This window comes from Camarhynchus parvulus, chromosome 9 (assembly GCF_901933205.1).
Source record: "Camarhynchus parvulus chromosome 9, STF_HiC, whole genome shotgun sequence".
In the NCBI taxonomy this organism is placed as follows: domain Eukaryota; kingdom Metazoa; phylum Chordata; class Aves; order Passeriformes; family Thraupidae; genus Camarhynchus; species Camarhynchus parvulus.
The window spans coordinates 12178113-12193884 of NC_044579.1; the positions used below are offsets into that span (position 1 = coordinate 12178113).

The 15772-nt window shown below is 48.3% G+C and overlaps 1 protein-coding gene across 1 annotated transcript in view; it reads left to right on the forward strand.

Moving 5' to 3' along the window:
* Window positions 1-8068, forward strand: part of BDH1 (3-hydroxybutyrate dehydrogenase 1) — a 13285-nt gene extending 5217 nt beyond the window's left edge. The window contains exons 4-7 of the mRNA XM_030954415.1: window positions 834-944; window positions 3197-3338; window positions 4854-5006; window positions 6241-8068. Coding sequence (XP_030810275.1) covers window positions 834-944; window positions 3197-3338; window positions 4854-5006; window positions 6241-6710 — 876 coding nt within the window. The 3' untranslated portion in view covers window positions 6711-8068. The remainder of the gene's footprint in view (window positions 1-833; window positions 945-3196; window positions 3339-4853; window positions 5007-6240) is intronic.
* Window positions 8069-15772: the final 7704 nt, after the last annotated feature.

Genomic DNA, 15772 nt, shown 5'->3' on the forward strand with positions numbered 1-15772 from the left:
CAAATTTGTAGCTTGTTAAAAAAGATGAGTCGGAGTGAATTGCAGGCAATTATTATGTAATCACACCCACAGCAGCACCTTGGATGTGCAATTGTTGCTGTTGGACTGTCTGATGCACCATTTTAGCTTGTTATTTAACTGCTGCCTGTCTTTGGGTTAGAAAAAGGAATTTGGAGAGGGAAGGAGGTATACTTCCATTTAAATTGTAAGTTGGAAAAATAGGAAGGCCAAAAAAGCCCAACCAGACAAGAAAAGTGATGACCTACTGGTCCTAATTTCATATATTAACCCCACTTGAATCTTCTTAGCTCTTAGAACCTAGCTCTAGAGGGCTTAGATGCTAGAGAGAGAGAGATAAGTGTGCAGTCAGAAAGATTAAACGATATTCTTTCTTCAGTCAAACTGTCTTCTCCATGCCCTGTGGGCTACTTGCACACAAGAGTGGACTCCTGCCTGCTTTGAATATATAGGAGCAGTTCCTGATGAAGGGAAAATGTCTTGGGAACTGTCAGGTATATTTTCAGATTTCAAGATGGATGTGAACTGCCAGAGCATGGTGGTTTGCTTGGTCTGTTTGCCTTGGAAGCCTGTTTGCCAGAGGTGCTGAACTCCTCCATGTTGGGAGGGCAGTGATCTTGCCTCTCTGGAGTGAACTCAGTATGAAAATGTCATTCCTTGTGTTCAGGAGGCACTGGGTGGCAGGAGGCAGTGAGTGTAGAGAGCATCCCTGGAACACGCTGCTCCTGGCCAAGGATGTGACTTATTCTGTGTGCTGCAAATCACTGATATCAAATACTCAATCCCAGTGCATTTTGTTGTGGTTTGTTTTGCAGATTGGCAGCAGAGCTGTGCTTATAACAGGCTGTGACTCGGGATTTGGATTTGCCTTGGCCAAGCACCTGCATGACAAAGGTTTCATTATTTATGCTGGCTGCCTGCAAAAGGTAGGGAAAACAAAAACTGTCCTTCACCTGTGGCATGTGCAGTGACGCATAGCAACTCCAGTCTTCCCTCTCCACCCTGCACAGCTTTCTGCCAAGGAGAGGGAGGGTGGTTGGTACAGGGAAAGACACCGGTGCTTGAATTTCACAGAGCAGAACCAGGACTGAATGGTATCTAGGGAGGTTCTTATTTATGTCACAACATTGTGGTCTGTTCCATGTCTGAAGAACTGGAATCCCAAATCTAATTTTATAGGCTTAACCATAAGCAAAATTTGGTGTCAGGCTGTGGTCTGGATCTTTGGCCCTGCTCTCACTTGGTATATATTTATGCAGGGCTTATTTTGATTAATTTTGAAATACACCAAACCACCAGTGATTTTATAGCATGTGTTCTGAGCATATTTTTCTATATTCATGAGCACAGCCATGTCATGGTGTATATTGGTGGTCTCCTGAAATAGTTGGGTGGGTGATAGAGTCCCACTAGTGCAAATGAGGGAAGAATCCTTCCACAAACAGCTCAGTGACACAGCCTTGATATGCTCTGAAGGAGATCTTGGTGTGGCAAAGCATTGATGGTCATGGAGAACAGGAGAGGCTTTTAGTCTCTCTCTCCTTATGAAGCACTGCACTTTTTTTAGCTGCACAGCCATTTCCTAACAGAAACAAACTTACCCCTGAGGATATCCTGGGGTGGGTCAGTTAGTTTGATCTAATCTTTTAGCTCACTCATCACTATAAACATATCTTGAATAGTGATTCTATTTAAGGAGAATTTGCCAGGTATTCTTTATTGTTATTCGACTTTCTACTATTATTTTTTTGCATTATTACTAAGTTTTGCTTAAATTAGTAGTTTGTTTCTGCTGCATTTTTTCAAAATAGGTGTCTGTCTCGATAGCTCTGTCTTGTGTCCCAGTGCTGAATCAAAGATTTGTTAAGCTGGGCTCCCTCTACAGGCGTCACAGCAGAACAGGACACTTGATACAAACTGCTGCCTTTTGAAAAGGCTCCAGACAGAGGGTAGATAAATACTTTTTTGAGTGATGTTCTACTCAGCTTTTGTAACTGAAGATCAATATTAGAGAATATAAGAACACTGCAAATTTAAAAAACGCTGTTTAGGGTAATAGCCTGCCTCTATGTTGACTGAAGTCAAAAACTTCAGAGTTGCAAAGTTACTTAATCTGTTTCATTTCTTCTGTCTGAGCTGCTAAAAAGCCACAATTTCCAGTGGACATACCTAACAGTTACTGAAACCTCCCTTCTATTTTTGTTGTCTTCAGTACTTTTTCTACTGAATGCATGTTCATGCAGCATGCCAGAAGTCTTTTAGACTTTGATCAATATTTACTTCCTCACAGAAAAATCAGCAGAAAGCTTTGTAGTATCACTCTGTAATTAAATACTGCTTCTTTAGCTGAACTCACACACCATGTTCCAAAATCTGTGTGGCCATGCCAAGAATGGTAATAGCAGTTGTCATCAGAAAACACTGGAAAATGCCAAAGCTCTTTAGTTAGCTGAGTGGCCTCCCATGTGTCTTCAGGCCATTGTACTTTCTGTAGAACTAAAACAACTCTAGGAGATTGAGCTGATTTTTCACTGTGCTACAGGCTTCTCCAGCAAAACCATAAGCAGAATTCTGATCAGAGTATAATTATTGCTGGTGCTGATTTTAGCAGCAGAAAAATCTTCATGTTTTTAGATGTTAGATAAAAGTGGAGGTAGAAATAAGGAACATAATCTTTGGCTTGGATGTATTTGACCTAGCCCTAATGTAGAGGAACTGACTCTGAAACTTCAGTATCACTTTCATGGGTTTGTTTTTCACAGCACACCTGCACATCAGGAGCAGACTGCTGCTTGGGGAGCTGCTGTGTCCTCAGGGCATGCACAGTTCTTAGGAATGCCATGTTCTTATTGCAGATTAAAAGTGCAGGAGCTTGTACTGAGCAGGGGGTGCTTGCTGGGTGCCTTGCTGCAGCAGATCCACCTCTGGCTGCTTTCTTGGAGGTTAAAGCAGTTTGTACCAGCTGACTTGGTACAGGACTCGTGTTCAGATGGAGATGCTTGAGGAATGGTGTTCTGCAGGACCAGTCCTGTCTGCTCCCCTTCTTCCTAGGGCTGCAGGACTGTCCTGAATATTCTGTGACTGCCCTGTACACTCTTTTGCTTGATTTGATGGTTGGTTGGCATTTGATATTCTGCACAGCTCTTTAGCCAGATTGAAGCACTTTTTTCCCCTCTAGGACAAGGGAGAGGGTGGCTCCAAGGAGCTGGATGCCATGAAGAGTGATCGAATGAGAACTGTGCAGCTCAACGTCTGTGACAGCAAAGAAATGGACCGGGCAGTGGAGCATGTGCAGGGCAGCCTCGAGGACCCAGAGAAAGGTGGGTGTGTGCAATGTGCCATGAGGCTGCAGAGGGACAGGAGCTTCCTTGGTTGGGCTCTGAGAGCATTGTCAGGGCGTATTTCAAAAGCTGAGCATGTGATTGAAGGACACAAATCTTTGAGGAGCAGCAGGGCAGAGCAAACGGCCTGTTTGAATATTGTACCATGTCAGAAAGGAGCTTCCCACTTCACACAGCATCTACAAAGAAAACTGCTTTGTTCTTCACTAGCTCCTGTAGGGACACGGGCAAAAACCAGTGGTGTTCAAGGCTCTGGGATTAGTACTCTGTTCCTGTGAACTGAAGTTCATTGTGACTCCCTTTCTGTTGTAAAACCTGCCCTGTGCCCAGAGATTGGGAATTACAAATGGAAATGTGTCCCCCACTCTTTCAAAAGGCAAAGGAAATTGAGATGTTTTCCAAAGAATTTCCCATGAAGCCAGCTGGGTGTCATTAATGCTATTGTAGATACTACCATTTACAGTTCAGGGGATAGCTGTACTGATTTTCTTAGCCTGTCTACTTCATTCTTCTGAGGTGAGCAGCAAATTCAGCTCCAGTACTGTGAAAATTGCCTTTGCTCATACATTTCTGAAACCTTTCCACCCTTTGAAGTACATTTTCCTCCTAAAGGATATCCACATTCAACAGAAGGTTGTTTTAAGCAGAGCAACCAGTAATGTTTTGGTTTGGATTTCGCAAACCAATTTCTTTTGATTTTCTTTGTATTTAATTTTTACATATGGATCTTCTATATAAATTAAGTTTTCTAGCTCTGTATTCTCAAGCACAGGCCAGGATGAAGTTGCCTTTTCTAGGCTTCTTCTGATAATACAGATCTGGACACAGTCAGTCAACAGATAAAAGTGAGTTTTTCTAAACAACAGACAGAAACCTTTCTCAGACTTTCCTCAGCATGTTTCCTGTACAATTAGAATATTATATGAAATGAGTTAATTTTATTTTAAAATCCTTTCAAATCTTTCATTTTATTGCCAAATGAGTAGGTAGCTTCAGTTGTTGCCATTTTGGTTGCAGCAGAATAAAAGGGAGAGGCCATGGCGTGCATACTCACCCATGCCTACACCCTCCTTCCCAGCACTGCAGACACTCTAGTTCTTATGGTAACAGAAGGCTTTTTACTTTGAAAAAATTACTCTTGTTTCTTACAAGGTCATTCCTATTCTTATTATTTGCATTATATATTTTGCTTCTTTTAAAAAATTATGATGATAAAAAAGGAGTGAGAGAAAAAAGAAGAACAGCTTAGGCAAGGCTGAAGTTCTCTGCTGGCTCAGAACTTCCTGGGAAGCCTCATTGACAGTACTTTGTGGCTGCAGTGTTGTTGGGTGGTACAGGCAGATCTCTGTGGTGGTTCTGTTTTCTTAGGAGACTGAAGTGCACTCTGGACTCTCTTCTATCTGGTCTTCACCATCACAAGTCATAATGAAAAGCTCTGTTGTGTGGTTCAGTAACCTACTTGCACAACTAATGGTGCTTGATTTTGTCTTGTAGGGCTCTGGGGGCTGGTGAACAATGCTGGCATCTCCACATTTGGGGAAGTTGAATTCACCAGCATGGACACCTACATGGAGGTAGCTGAAGTGAACCTGTGGGGCACCGTGCGAACCACCAAGGCTTTCCTCCCGCTCATCCGGAGGTCTAAGGGTGAGTGGCAGAGCTCCTGACTGGCTCTCCCTGTAGCAGGCCCTTCATCCAGCCACATCCTGCTGTGTTAGAGGCCAGAAGGTCTGTGGCACTTCTTTCTGCGCCATTGACACCTTCCTGCCCTCAGAGATACGATGTGGTCCCCATCAGACACACGGATTGCCTCACCTCTCTGAGTTACACAGCAAGGCAGCAGGCCTGAAAACCTGTTCTTTCTCTTTCCCATATGTGCTGCCTTCTCCTGCAACATCCCACACAAGATCTAATCCGTTATATCTTCTTTTACCTGTTCACAAACTGCAGCTCACAATCAATTACAGTGCCAGGAGCATTCCTCCCTGCTATATAAAAATCAACTGTGGCAGGATGGGCAGCAGCAGTGCAAAAAGCTTGCAGGGAAGTTGTTATTTTGCACTGTTACTCTGGGAGCCTGTGATGTAGGAAAAGAGGGGGTTGTACAGCAGTGACATGCAGACCTGGAGCTTGCATAGGTCTCAGCATAAAGGGGCAAAAGCTTTCCTGTGCTAGGGCCTACTGCCTGACTAAATAAGAGTATTTTTCACTCTTGAGGCATCCACAGGCATTTACAATACTGCCCTGTGCTGCAGACCTGGGCTGGATGTGGCCTGGGGAGCCTTTCTTCCACCATGGAAGGTCATCCATTTCTGAGGTCAAAGTTTCTCTTTCTAACGCAACTTAGCAATGAGCCCTGGTAGAAAGTGCAGAGGACTCCAACCTCTACCTAGACTACAACATCCACAGCCTCTTACCAGCCATTTCCCCAGCCCAAATGGTTGCTTCTGGCAGGGAGAAAGGCCTCTCTTCCTGGAGCCATAACCCAGATGTCACATGGAAGAGTGCAGTGGACTTAAGCTCCTCTGCCCATTGGTGATACTGGAACAATCTATTCCATTTTGAGTGAGCCACCACTGGCCTTTGCAAATAAACATGCTCAGCTTTGGTGCCAGAGCCTTTCCTTGTTCCTGCTTTATTTGTCTGGGCTCAGTCCAAATTTCTGATGAGCAATCCTCTTTCCCCCTGTGCAGGCTCTGTCAGGAGCACAAACCTGAAGGCCATTGCCTAAGCCAGCACTGCTGAGGCAGAGCCATGAGCAGGTCTGCCAGGCAGTGGGCACTGGGCAGGTGGGTGGGTGCACGTTCAGGAATGTGTTGGGTGGTGTGTGCCAGGTACCTGCTCCAGGCCAGGTACCACAGCTCAGCTGTGCTCTGCCCAGGTCGTGTGGTGAACATCAGCAGCATGATGGGGCGGATGGGCAGCCCCGCCCGCTCTCCCTACTGCATCACCAAGTTCGGCGTGGAGGCCTTCTCCGACTGCCTGCGCTACGAGATGCAGCCCCAGGGCGTCATGGTGAGCATCGTGGAACCCGGCAACTTCATCGCGGGCACCAACCTGTACAGCCCCGAGCGCATCAAGGCCATCGCCGACAAGATGTGGGACGAGCTCCCCGAGATCGTGCGCAAGGACTACGGCCGCAAGTACTTCGACGAGCAGGTCAGCAAGATGGAGTCGTACTGCAACAGCGGCTCCAGGGACACGTCGCCCGTCATCGAGAGCGTGGCGCACGCGCTCACCTCCACAACCCCCTACACCCGCTACCACCCCATGGATTACTACTGGTGGCTGCGCATGCAGATCATGACCCACATGCCCGCTGCCATCGCAGACCGGCTCTACGTCTACTGAGGCCTCACGCTCATAAGCTATCCAGGTGGGAAATCTGTTTTAAAGAGAGCTTTGTACACACTTCCCATTAGTCCTTTTTAAATTTTTCTAACCTCATTTCAGAGTACTGTATTTTAGCTCTAAAGGGTTCATTTAAATATCTGACATAACCTAAAAGGCAGTAATTTGCAAGGGATGTTTCATAGGCAGGAATATGTTATGTTTGTGCAGGGACGATGATTTTTTTGCTATTTATTTCATGTAATCCTTTCTTTTTTCACCTCAAATATGAAGCTGTAATCATTATTTAAACTGCAATTGCTCTGAAGCTTTTTCAGAATAATTTCTGCTGATGGCCAAACACAATCTTCACAGTTCCTGCCTAGGATGCAGCCTCCACACCATAAAACAGAATCCCTCCATGCTCTAATGGCAAACCACTGCTTCCTCATGACAAAGAATGTCCAACTGACTTTTCCAGGCCTGGTCACAGTAGCCCAAGGCAGAGCAGAGACTTCTTTAAGTTGGGGATCAGAACTCAAAATGCTCAAGGTGCTGAAACTGAGCAAATGACCCCATCCCTTTCTCTCTTAGAATTACATTGATGAAACCCTAGAGAAAAGGAACCAGTCTGCTTTTCTCGCATGCTTTCTTGCAAAGGAGTTCAGCGACCCAGGGACTCAACCTTGCAGACTTTCACCACAGGAGTTCCTTACTCATATGAGCATTCCCATAACTGTGAGCAGCTTTACGCACAGGACTGCAGGTGTCAGGATTGGCCTGCAGTGACATTTCCCTTCTCTTCACAGTATCTGAACATGAACTCCAGAGTTAGCTTGGAGAGGAGCTTCCCTTGAGCTCCATTGTGGAGCAGATGGAGCAGAGAGGGTTACAGTCACATCAGTGAATGCCCTTCTCTCCAGGGACCTCAGTTACAGCCAAGTATTTGTACAGCAGCTTGCACAGAAGGGCCTTAACCCTGACCAGGCCTCCAGTACTGCAGCACAGGTGATGATAACAATCATAACTTCCATTGAAGGAGTCACTGAGCTGAAATACTTGCCACATGACATAGATCTATCAGAACATCCATAACAATAATGTTAACTTTAGGAGCAGTCTCATTTCCATGATGGTTGTTTACATATCTGAGAAACATTTGTTTTGTACTTTTAGAAAAGAAAAGGAAAAAAAAAAGAGCCTTTCATGAGGAATTCAGGAAGAGGAAATTTTTTTAAGCTTGAAAGGCAAAAATAAAAAGTAATTAATGACCATTGTTAGTGAAGTTGAAAAGAAAAGATTTCATGTGCTCTAGTAACATACTGTGACATGATCAAACTCCTTTGGCTTAATAAATGTATACATGAATGGTAACAAAATTCAGAGGCTCCCTCTCTTTATTTTTGAAATACATAAGGTGAAGGCTCATATTCTGTAGTGGTGAGGCTCATGCCTTTTTCACACACACATCTTTCAGAGGCTCATTTGCAGTCTTGAGCCCTTCATGTCTGTACTGGGTATTGCAAGACTTATGTAGGAGTACCAGCTGTGTCCTGCATCTCGTGACAGACATGCCTGGACTCTGTGTATTCACAGCTCTTAAACCTGCATTTGGAGTGGACTCTTGCAGATTACAAAGGATTATTATGGATTATTCCTAAGGGATCAGGAAAGGAAACTGAGCTCTGAAGAGGGGAGGGTAGTAGCAGTGATTCAGCAGGGTAGCACACAACAGGTCACTGACAGATCCCAAATAAAGTCCAGGGAGAGACTGGCTGGTTTCCAGACCTTCCTGATTTTCTTCAGAATCCCAGCAGTGGTAGCTACATCTCGAGTGCAGGGCATATTGCCTTGTTTTCCAATACAAGGACTTGTCTAGGACAAAACATGAGTATGAACTACCCACTAGGCACAAGGACTGAATTGCAAAGCAGAGCAAAACACCTGGATAACACTGTCTGTGGCAGATGACACAGCAGAGAGAGAAAAGCCTTTACAAGGGAAGTTCTTGTAGTCTAAAATTTAGCTTTTAAGATGCTAAGTAGCATAAAAAATCATGTAATTCCACCTGGGATGCTAGCTCCCAGTTTTACTGCTGAGTTTTAATACAAATCAGTGGAGTTAGATATGGAGGTGTCCTGGTTTAGGGCAAATTTGGGAGGAAACTTCCAAAGGGGATCCCCCTAGAAGGCAGATTCAAGCAACCCCTCCCCCAGTTGGTTCGGGGAAAGATTTCCTTGGAGAAAAGTGGAGAAAACCTGTGTATTTAACAAGCAAAGTATTCACAAACTTTTAAAATGAATAATATTAAACAATAAAACCTCTCACTGTTCTGAAGAGATGGCAAATTCAGAAAGTCCTTCTTGTGGTGTGTAGCTCAGCTCGCTCAGTCTCTTATCAATCGCTCCAGTGCTGGAATGCAGCGTCCCAGTCCCAATGGGCCACAGGTGTGAGCTCCCAGTGTTTTTCTGGGGTTTCAGTCCAGAGCAGGGCCAATCAGTTCCAAGAAAAAGAAAAGCCACAGTCCAGGGAACTTCTCTGTCTCAGCTAGCTAAAAAAAAACTAATTAAAAGCAAAGGAGAGCTCTCTCCCACTGTCTGTGCTGCAGACAACAGTCTGTGAAAAGAAATGCTGAACACTCTTATCTTTATGTTTTTGTATACAATCACCTCAGGCATTGCACCGCTTCTCCTTCTCCCCCTTTCACTCTCAGATCTAGTTTTAAATGTACAAAACTTATTTCTGGGCTAAAGAGACCAATGGGGATACAATTCAGCATCATAAAGTCAGCCCAGGACAGGAGGAAACTGAGTGCACAGCCAGGTTATCTCAGTTTAGCTCTGAGACCCCGGGAGCAAACATAGCAGGTGTTCAACAGCACCGTGTTCATTCCCAGCCAGAGGGATAAAGCTGAGCAGGGATAACTGCACTCAGATGCACATGGCATTTCTCCTGGAGGCTCCTGAACTCTCCCATGAGGTGGCCTCAGGGAGCTCTGGAGCTGTGCCACTGCGCCAGGGCTGGAGGAGATGTGGCAGTCCTGCTGCCCTGCAGTGCAAGTCACAGGGAGCTGTGATGGGGAAGCAATGGCTGGGGTGCTCCTGTGCATCCACAGCTGTGCCAATATTTCTGTGTGAGTTTTCCTGACTCTGGGAGAGGTTGGCAGCGGATTTGTGGTCAGGAGGGCAGCAAGCTGGCAAGGTTTCCTGCTGGGATCTTGGCAATCCCCTGATTTCAGGGTTTGCCCTGAGAAGCTCATTAAAAGCTAATCCCCTCTGGGTTTGCATGACTGTCCTTTTGACTCAGAGCCCTCGAGGTCTGCCTGCACAGTGCCACTGCAGCTCCTGGAATGGCTTCAGCCCAGGTTTATTTGAAAACTGAAAAGAACAAAAGAGGACTTGGCCAGGCACCTGGTCCTCTGTACTCTCAAGGCTGCCTCTGTGAGAGCTTCTGCTCCCTCAGGAGGAGCTGGGGAGCCTGGAGGGGTCAGTTTGTAGGGGTGCACACACCTGAGCTCCAGTCTGGTCCCAGCTGGCTGGAGGAAGGGCTCTCTCTTCCCAGATTTCTTGCCAAGTGAAGACCCTTGGTGATGATGCAACAGATCTCACTGTGCAGTATCCCTTAGGCAGCCTGGAGTTAAAAATAACTTTGCTTTGGGTGGTGGGAAGTAGCAGGGATGGAGTAATTTCAACTACAGCTGTTACATCTTGTTCTGAGCCTTAATGTGGAAATCATGAAGTCCTACCTACTTTTTGCTCCTGGTGATGAGGGTAGTGAGTACCAGCATTTAGTGACTCCTTACTGCCACCTTATCAGGACAAAGTCCCAGTTAAACAGGAGATCATTTCACAGCCAGAAATTCACACATCTTCAGGAGACCTGCTCCCAGGCCCATGCCTCAGCCCCCACATCCTGGCAGAGGTCTGACCCAGGCTCCCCCTTGGGTCTCAGCCCTGCGGGTGTGGCTGAGATTTACCCTGGAGTGGCAGTTTGGAAACAGGAGAGCTCTGGAAACAGAAAAGAGGAAAGGATCACTCGTGTTCAGGCATTGCTAAACAGCAGAGCACAGAATGTCTTCCCAATTGAATTAAATATAACAATTATATAGGTCCTCAACTAAACATAAAAGTGGCTCAGTTGCTGAGCTCCAAAGTCAAATCCTGTCTGTTCTGAGGTTGGACTGAAGCCAAGGGGGTCTTGCTTCAAGGTGTATGTGCAGCTGCTGGGACTTCAAGGGCTGTGGCTCTGAAAAGAAAGTATCTCTCCAGAAAACAAGAAGGGAATCATAAGCATAGCTCACACATCTTATGTCCCTCCCTGGGAAGGTACCACTCAGGATCACTGCACTGGTTTCTCTCCTGTCTTTCCCAACAGTGATGTAGGGCTTGCTGTGCAGCCTCGGGGTGCTGTGGACTTAAACTGGCACTTCCCTGTACCAGAGGAATTGCTGGCCTGGTACCACCAAAGCACTAAGCAAGGAGCTCTTCCTCACTGAGCAGGAGTGCAAAACAGGGGATGCCAAGGCCAGGAGCAGCCTGTGCACCTGGCACATGGATGGTCACCCTTGGCTTATCACCAGCCATCACCTGAGCATCACAGCCCTCTCTGGGAGTGGGTGAAAGGGGTGCTGCCAGTGAGATGGGGCAGCACATCTCCTCTCTGTCAGCTGCAGGGACAGGCTGCCCAGAGCAGGCTCAGCACTGCCCCTGCCAGCAGGGGGGTGGTGATGGCAAACACGGGATGCCAGCTTGGCCTGTGTTTCTGGGGACCTCCACCCCATGCAGAGAGGGACATGCAGTGGCACAGATGCCATCCTGCAGCTCTCCTGCAACCAGTGAGGGACAGTGGAGGTGGTTGCCTACCATTTTCTACCTTCCAAAGGGTCTCAGGACCTCAGAGCTGCCTGAAAACCACAAATCAGGCTGTTCTGCTTCCACAGCCAGCAGGCAGCTCCCTGTGGTCTGTGGGGAGCACGGGGTGAGGAGTCTGGATAAGCTGTAGGTTGTTATCTTAAAATAATTTTTGCTAACATAGTGTTTTGTTTGTGGTTATTTGAAGATCCTTTTTGTCAGCATTTATCCCTGATCACATATGAATATTTCTGACTTTCTGGAGCTCTGCCACCATAACGAACTGGAAGAGGGAGTGGACCTGGCTACAGCATCCTCCAGTCATTCTCTCCCTCCCTTCCCTAGCACAAGGTTGTGCAATTATTTGTGTGATGTGGGACACCTTCAGCAGAAAAGCTTGGGAGACCCGTGTCACCACCCACACGAGTCCTGGGGAAACAGAGCTCTCCCAAAGTGGGGGTGCTCTGGTTTCTCAGCCGTGCAGCAAGTGGGTCAGCCCACCCACAGACCACTCTGTGGTGCTAAGGAGCTGTGCCCTGGGAATTGCAGCCTCCCTGCAGCCACCCCAGAGAGGTGCAGACCTTGCCAGGGACTTTGGGCATCCTCCCTTTGCTTGTCTGACAGGCTTCAGTGTGCTGATCCCTGGGGTGTTTGCTCCCCTCACTGCTTTCCTCTCCATCAGCAAATGGGGCACTGAAGAGAGGCCTTGTCTTCCTCAACAATCTAGTCCCATGACTTTAGTCTTTTATGTCCAAGGAGGACATAGAAAACTAAAATCCCCCTCCTGATCTTGTGCAGGCATTCATCCTTGAGCTTTATTTTCCAGCCAGAGTAGCAAGTTGGGAAGCAACTGGAGCCTGCTCACCTCCTCTCTGAGTACCCACATCCCAAAACCCTCAGAAGGCTCCTTGCTGGAGCTGGGGGTGAAAGTGTAAATGTTCTCATCCTCATTTCTTCCCTGCTGTGAATGTCAGAGCAGTAGCCTAAAAATGCAGTAATATCTGGAGCAATCACTGTGGTGGTATTTCTGACTTTGCCTGAAGCAGGATGAACCATAAATCTTGTGAGATAACAAGTTGCCACAGAGACTTGCAGCCAGTTTTTCAGGCCTTAGGAGCCAGAGAATCCAAGCCAGCCCACCCAGAGCTGGGCATTACAGCACAGAAAGCAGCAGCTTTCTGTCATATCCATGAAAACAGGGTGAGTATTTGGTGCTTCCCCTATCTGAGATCTTGAAGGTATTGTGGGAAACTTTACCAGGATCCAATCTACCACACAGTGGAACTGGGGTATTTGTTGTCATGAGACTGCAAGTGTGACTGGTCTGGAGGAGAGACCAGAAAAATTATAGATTGGTTAAGCAAAATTTTGGGTTATTCTTGATGTCTCACCTCTGAATCTGCACTGAGTTTAAAACCAAAGATCTTACTCCCTGATGGGTCATCAGGACCTTGCTGGTGCCAGCTGGGGTTCCCCACCCTGACCATGCCTCAGGATCCCATTTCAGCCCTGCCTATGGCTGTGCCTTCCATCTGGAGTGGGGATGGAGGATGCTGGTCTTCAGCCCCACTGGGCTGGCTCATCCCTACATACCTGCCTGACCCCTCTCTCCAATGGACAGAGCCCATGATCCTGCTCAGGGTGAGAGCAGCCCTCTGGGCTGATCTGCTCTGCTGGGGATGCTCCTGGCAGGCTGGCACTGCTCACACCCAGCCTGCTGTGCTTGGCAATGGTCCTGCTGACACCAGGAGGTCAGCACCTCCCTCGTTGTCCTGCTGCTTCTCCCTGTGGAGAGGTCCCTGCTGTTCCCCTGTAGCCTGTGGATGTGGCTGTAGTGGATGTGCTCTGGCTGGGTGCTGGCACACAGCAGAGGGTGCTGGATCAGCAGGAGCAGAGGGAGCTGCTTTCCTCTGGCTGGCAGTGCTGTCCCTGAAGCTCCTCTGGATGCTACCCTGCTCCTTGCCTCTCTGAGCCTGCTCTGTGGGGATCAGCTGTGCTTGGCAGAAATCTTTGCAGAGGAGGGAGTCACCTTCCACCCCATGGAGACAGGGCTTTGCATTCCCTTTGCTGATGTTTTGGGACAGCCCTACCTCTCTGTGTTGTTATCAGGAGTTTCCTGTAGCACTGAGTCCCTCAGCAAGGAGCTCACCTGCTTGGAGCAGCACTTCCCACAAGGAACACCACTGGAAACCTGGGTTCTGCGCAGGAGAGAGGGGGACAAACCCCAGCACAACCCAGCCCAGCCCTGCTTGGATTGATACTGCCTGGACAGCATTCCTAGGGATGCAACTCTTCCTCCTCATCCTTTGAGTCCTTCTGAACTTTTTCCTTGTTTCTCAGCTCCTGGGAGATCCCTTGGGCTAATTCTCAGCAAGACCAATGCACTTCCAGCTGTGTTGTAGGCACTAATGAGCGTGTGGCTGGGCAGGGGGAGTTGGGGTGGAAGGGCAGCAAGAGGCTCCCAGGCTTTCAAGAGGTTGGTAGATTTTATTTTCTGCTGTTATTTCTAAAAGCAGGTTTCCTGTGCAGACTTGGTGCTGTCAGATGTGGGTGGGTGTCCTGTGGGGCAGCAGGGGATGCTGCAGGATGAGATGGCCACACAGGGATGTGGCAGGGGTGCCAGTGGGGAACAGTTGAGGAGGTTACAGGGATCCTGCCATGGTGTGTGTCCTGCTCTGGCTGCCACTGGAGGGCTGGGGGTGGTGGTTGGGAGGACAGGCTGTCCCCAAGATGCTGGCCCTGAACTGTCGCCCCTGGAGTCCTTCCTGCCACCTTCCATTGGTGCTGTGGCCCAGCTGGGTGTCCTGAGTGCTGGGTGGAGGTGAACAATCATCCCCAGGCCCTGAAAATTCCCTTTCATTCCTGGCAGATGAGAACAAGGGGCGACACATCCGCAGGGAGGATTCAGTGCTGGCACAAAGCACACACAGAGCTGAGCCGTGCACCAGTGCTGCTGCCAGGCACAGGCTGGTACCACAGCCCAGGGCTGAGCCCCAGGCACCCCCCTGAAAGGCCCTTTGTGGCCCTGGCTGCTGCACCCAGACCCTGGCCACAATCCTCCATCCCAGCCTCTCACTCATGGCTGCATCCTACACACAGATCCCTTTGTGACTTTGTGACTTTGTGACCTGCTGCAGTTGTGCTCTGGTTTGCACCACAATGGAAACCCAGGCCAAAATCCATCAGAAATTCCTCTAAGTGGAGTGGGAAGCAGGAACAACTTGAATTTTTAGGTGTTTCCTCAGATGTGGCCACTCTCAAGCTGTGTAAGCAGAAGGGCTCCTGTGGCAGTGTCTGGGCTGTGATGCCTCCCAGGACATGCATCCCATCAAATGCCACACGTCCCACATGGCACTGAGGGTCACCAGCTCTGTTCCCAGCAAAGGCCCAGGCCAGAGCTTCTCACATGGCCCCAAGGTCTGTGTGCAGGAGCTGACCTGGCACTGGGTGCCCTCCTACACACAGCTCTGCCCAGCAGCACTGGGGCTGCCCTGTTTCCCCCTGGAATGGAGAGTTTGCTGCTGATGCTGCTCCTTGGGGAGCAAATGGGGCTGTAGGTGGCCTAGGCTGGGCTCAGGAGTGTGGCCTGGCATGGACACAGGGTCACACCAGGGAGGCAGGAGTGGGCAAATGTCCTCATGTCTGAGAATAACATGAGGCATTTTTCTTTCCTGTTCCAAGGAAATGTTGGGGCCCTGGAGAACGGCATCTTCTGACTGCTGCTTCCCCTCTTGTGTAATTCTTCAGGAAAAACATCCAGGCATGCTAACTCCATCCCAGAAATGGAAAAAAATATACCAGAATTCCCAGCCCAGCTGGTAGCCAGATCTCTGTGGAGGCAGGACACATGATACAGCCTGGCATCTGCAGGGGATGCCCACCAGGCTGAGCTCCTGCTCCTGGAAAGCACCACTCTGGCACTGCCTCCCTCCCAGCCATGCAGATGGGACTGCCAGGATTGCTGAGATCTTTTAAAAGTGCTTTTTGACAGGATTCACTGTGGTTTGACACAGCAGAGAGAAAGGGAATCCACCAGGAGTTACTCAGTGCCCCGTGGATGCCTGTTAGACTGCACTGAGTATAAAAGCAGATGAAATTTTTTTAGGGCTTGGCTGAAACATTCTTTAGGCTCCACTCCCAGCAGTGCTTTGAGCTGAGCTGGCAGCTTTGATCCCTCGAGCAGTCGGGAGCACATGGAGCTCCTGAGGCCCTGCAGTGGTGAGAAGAGGGCAG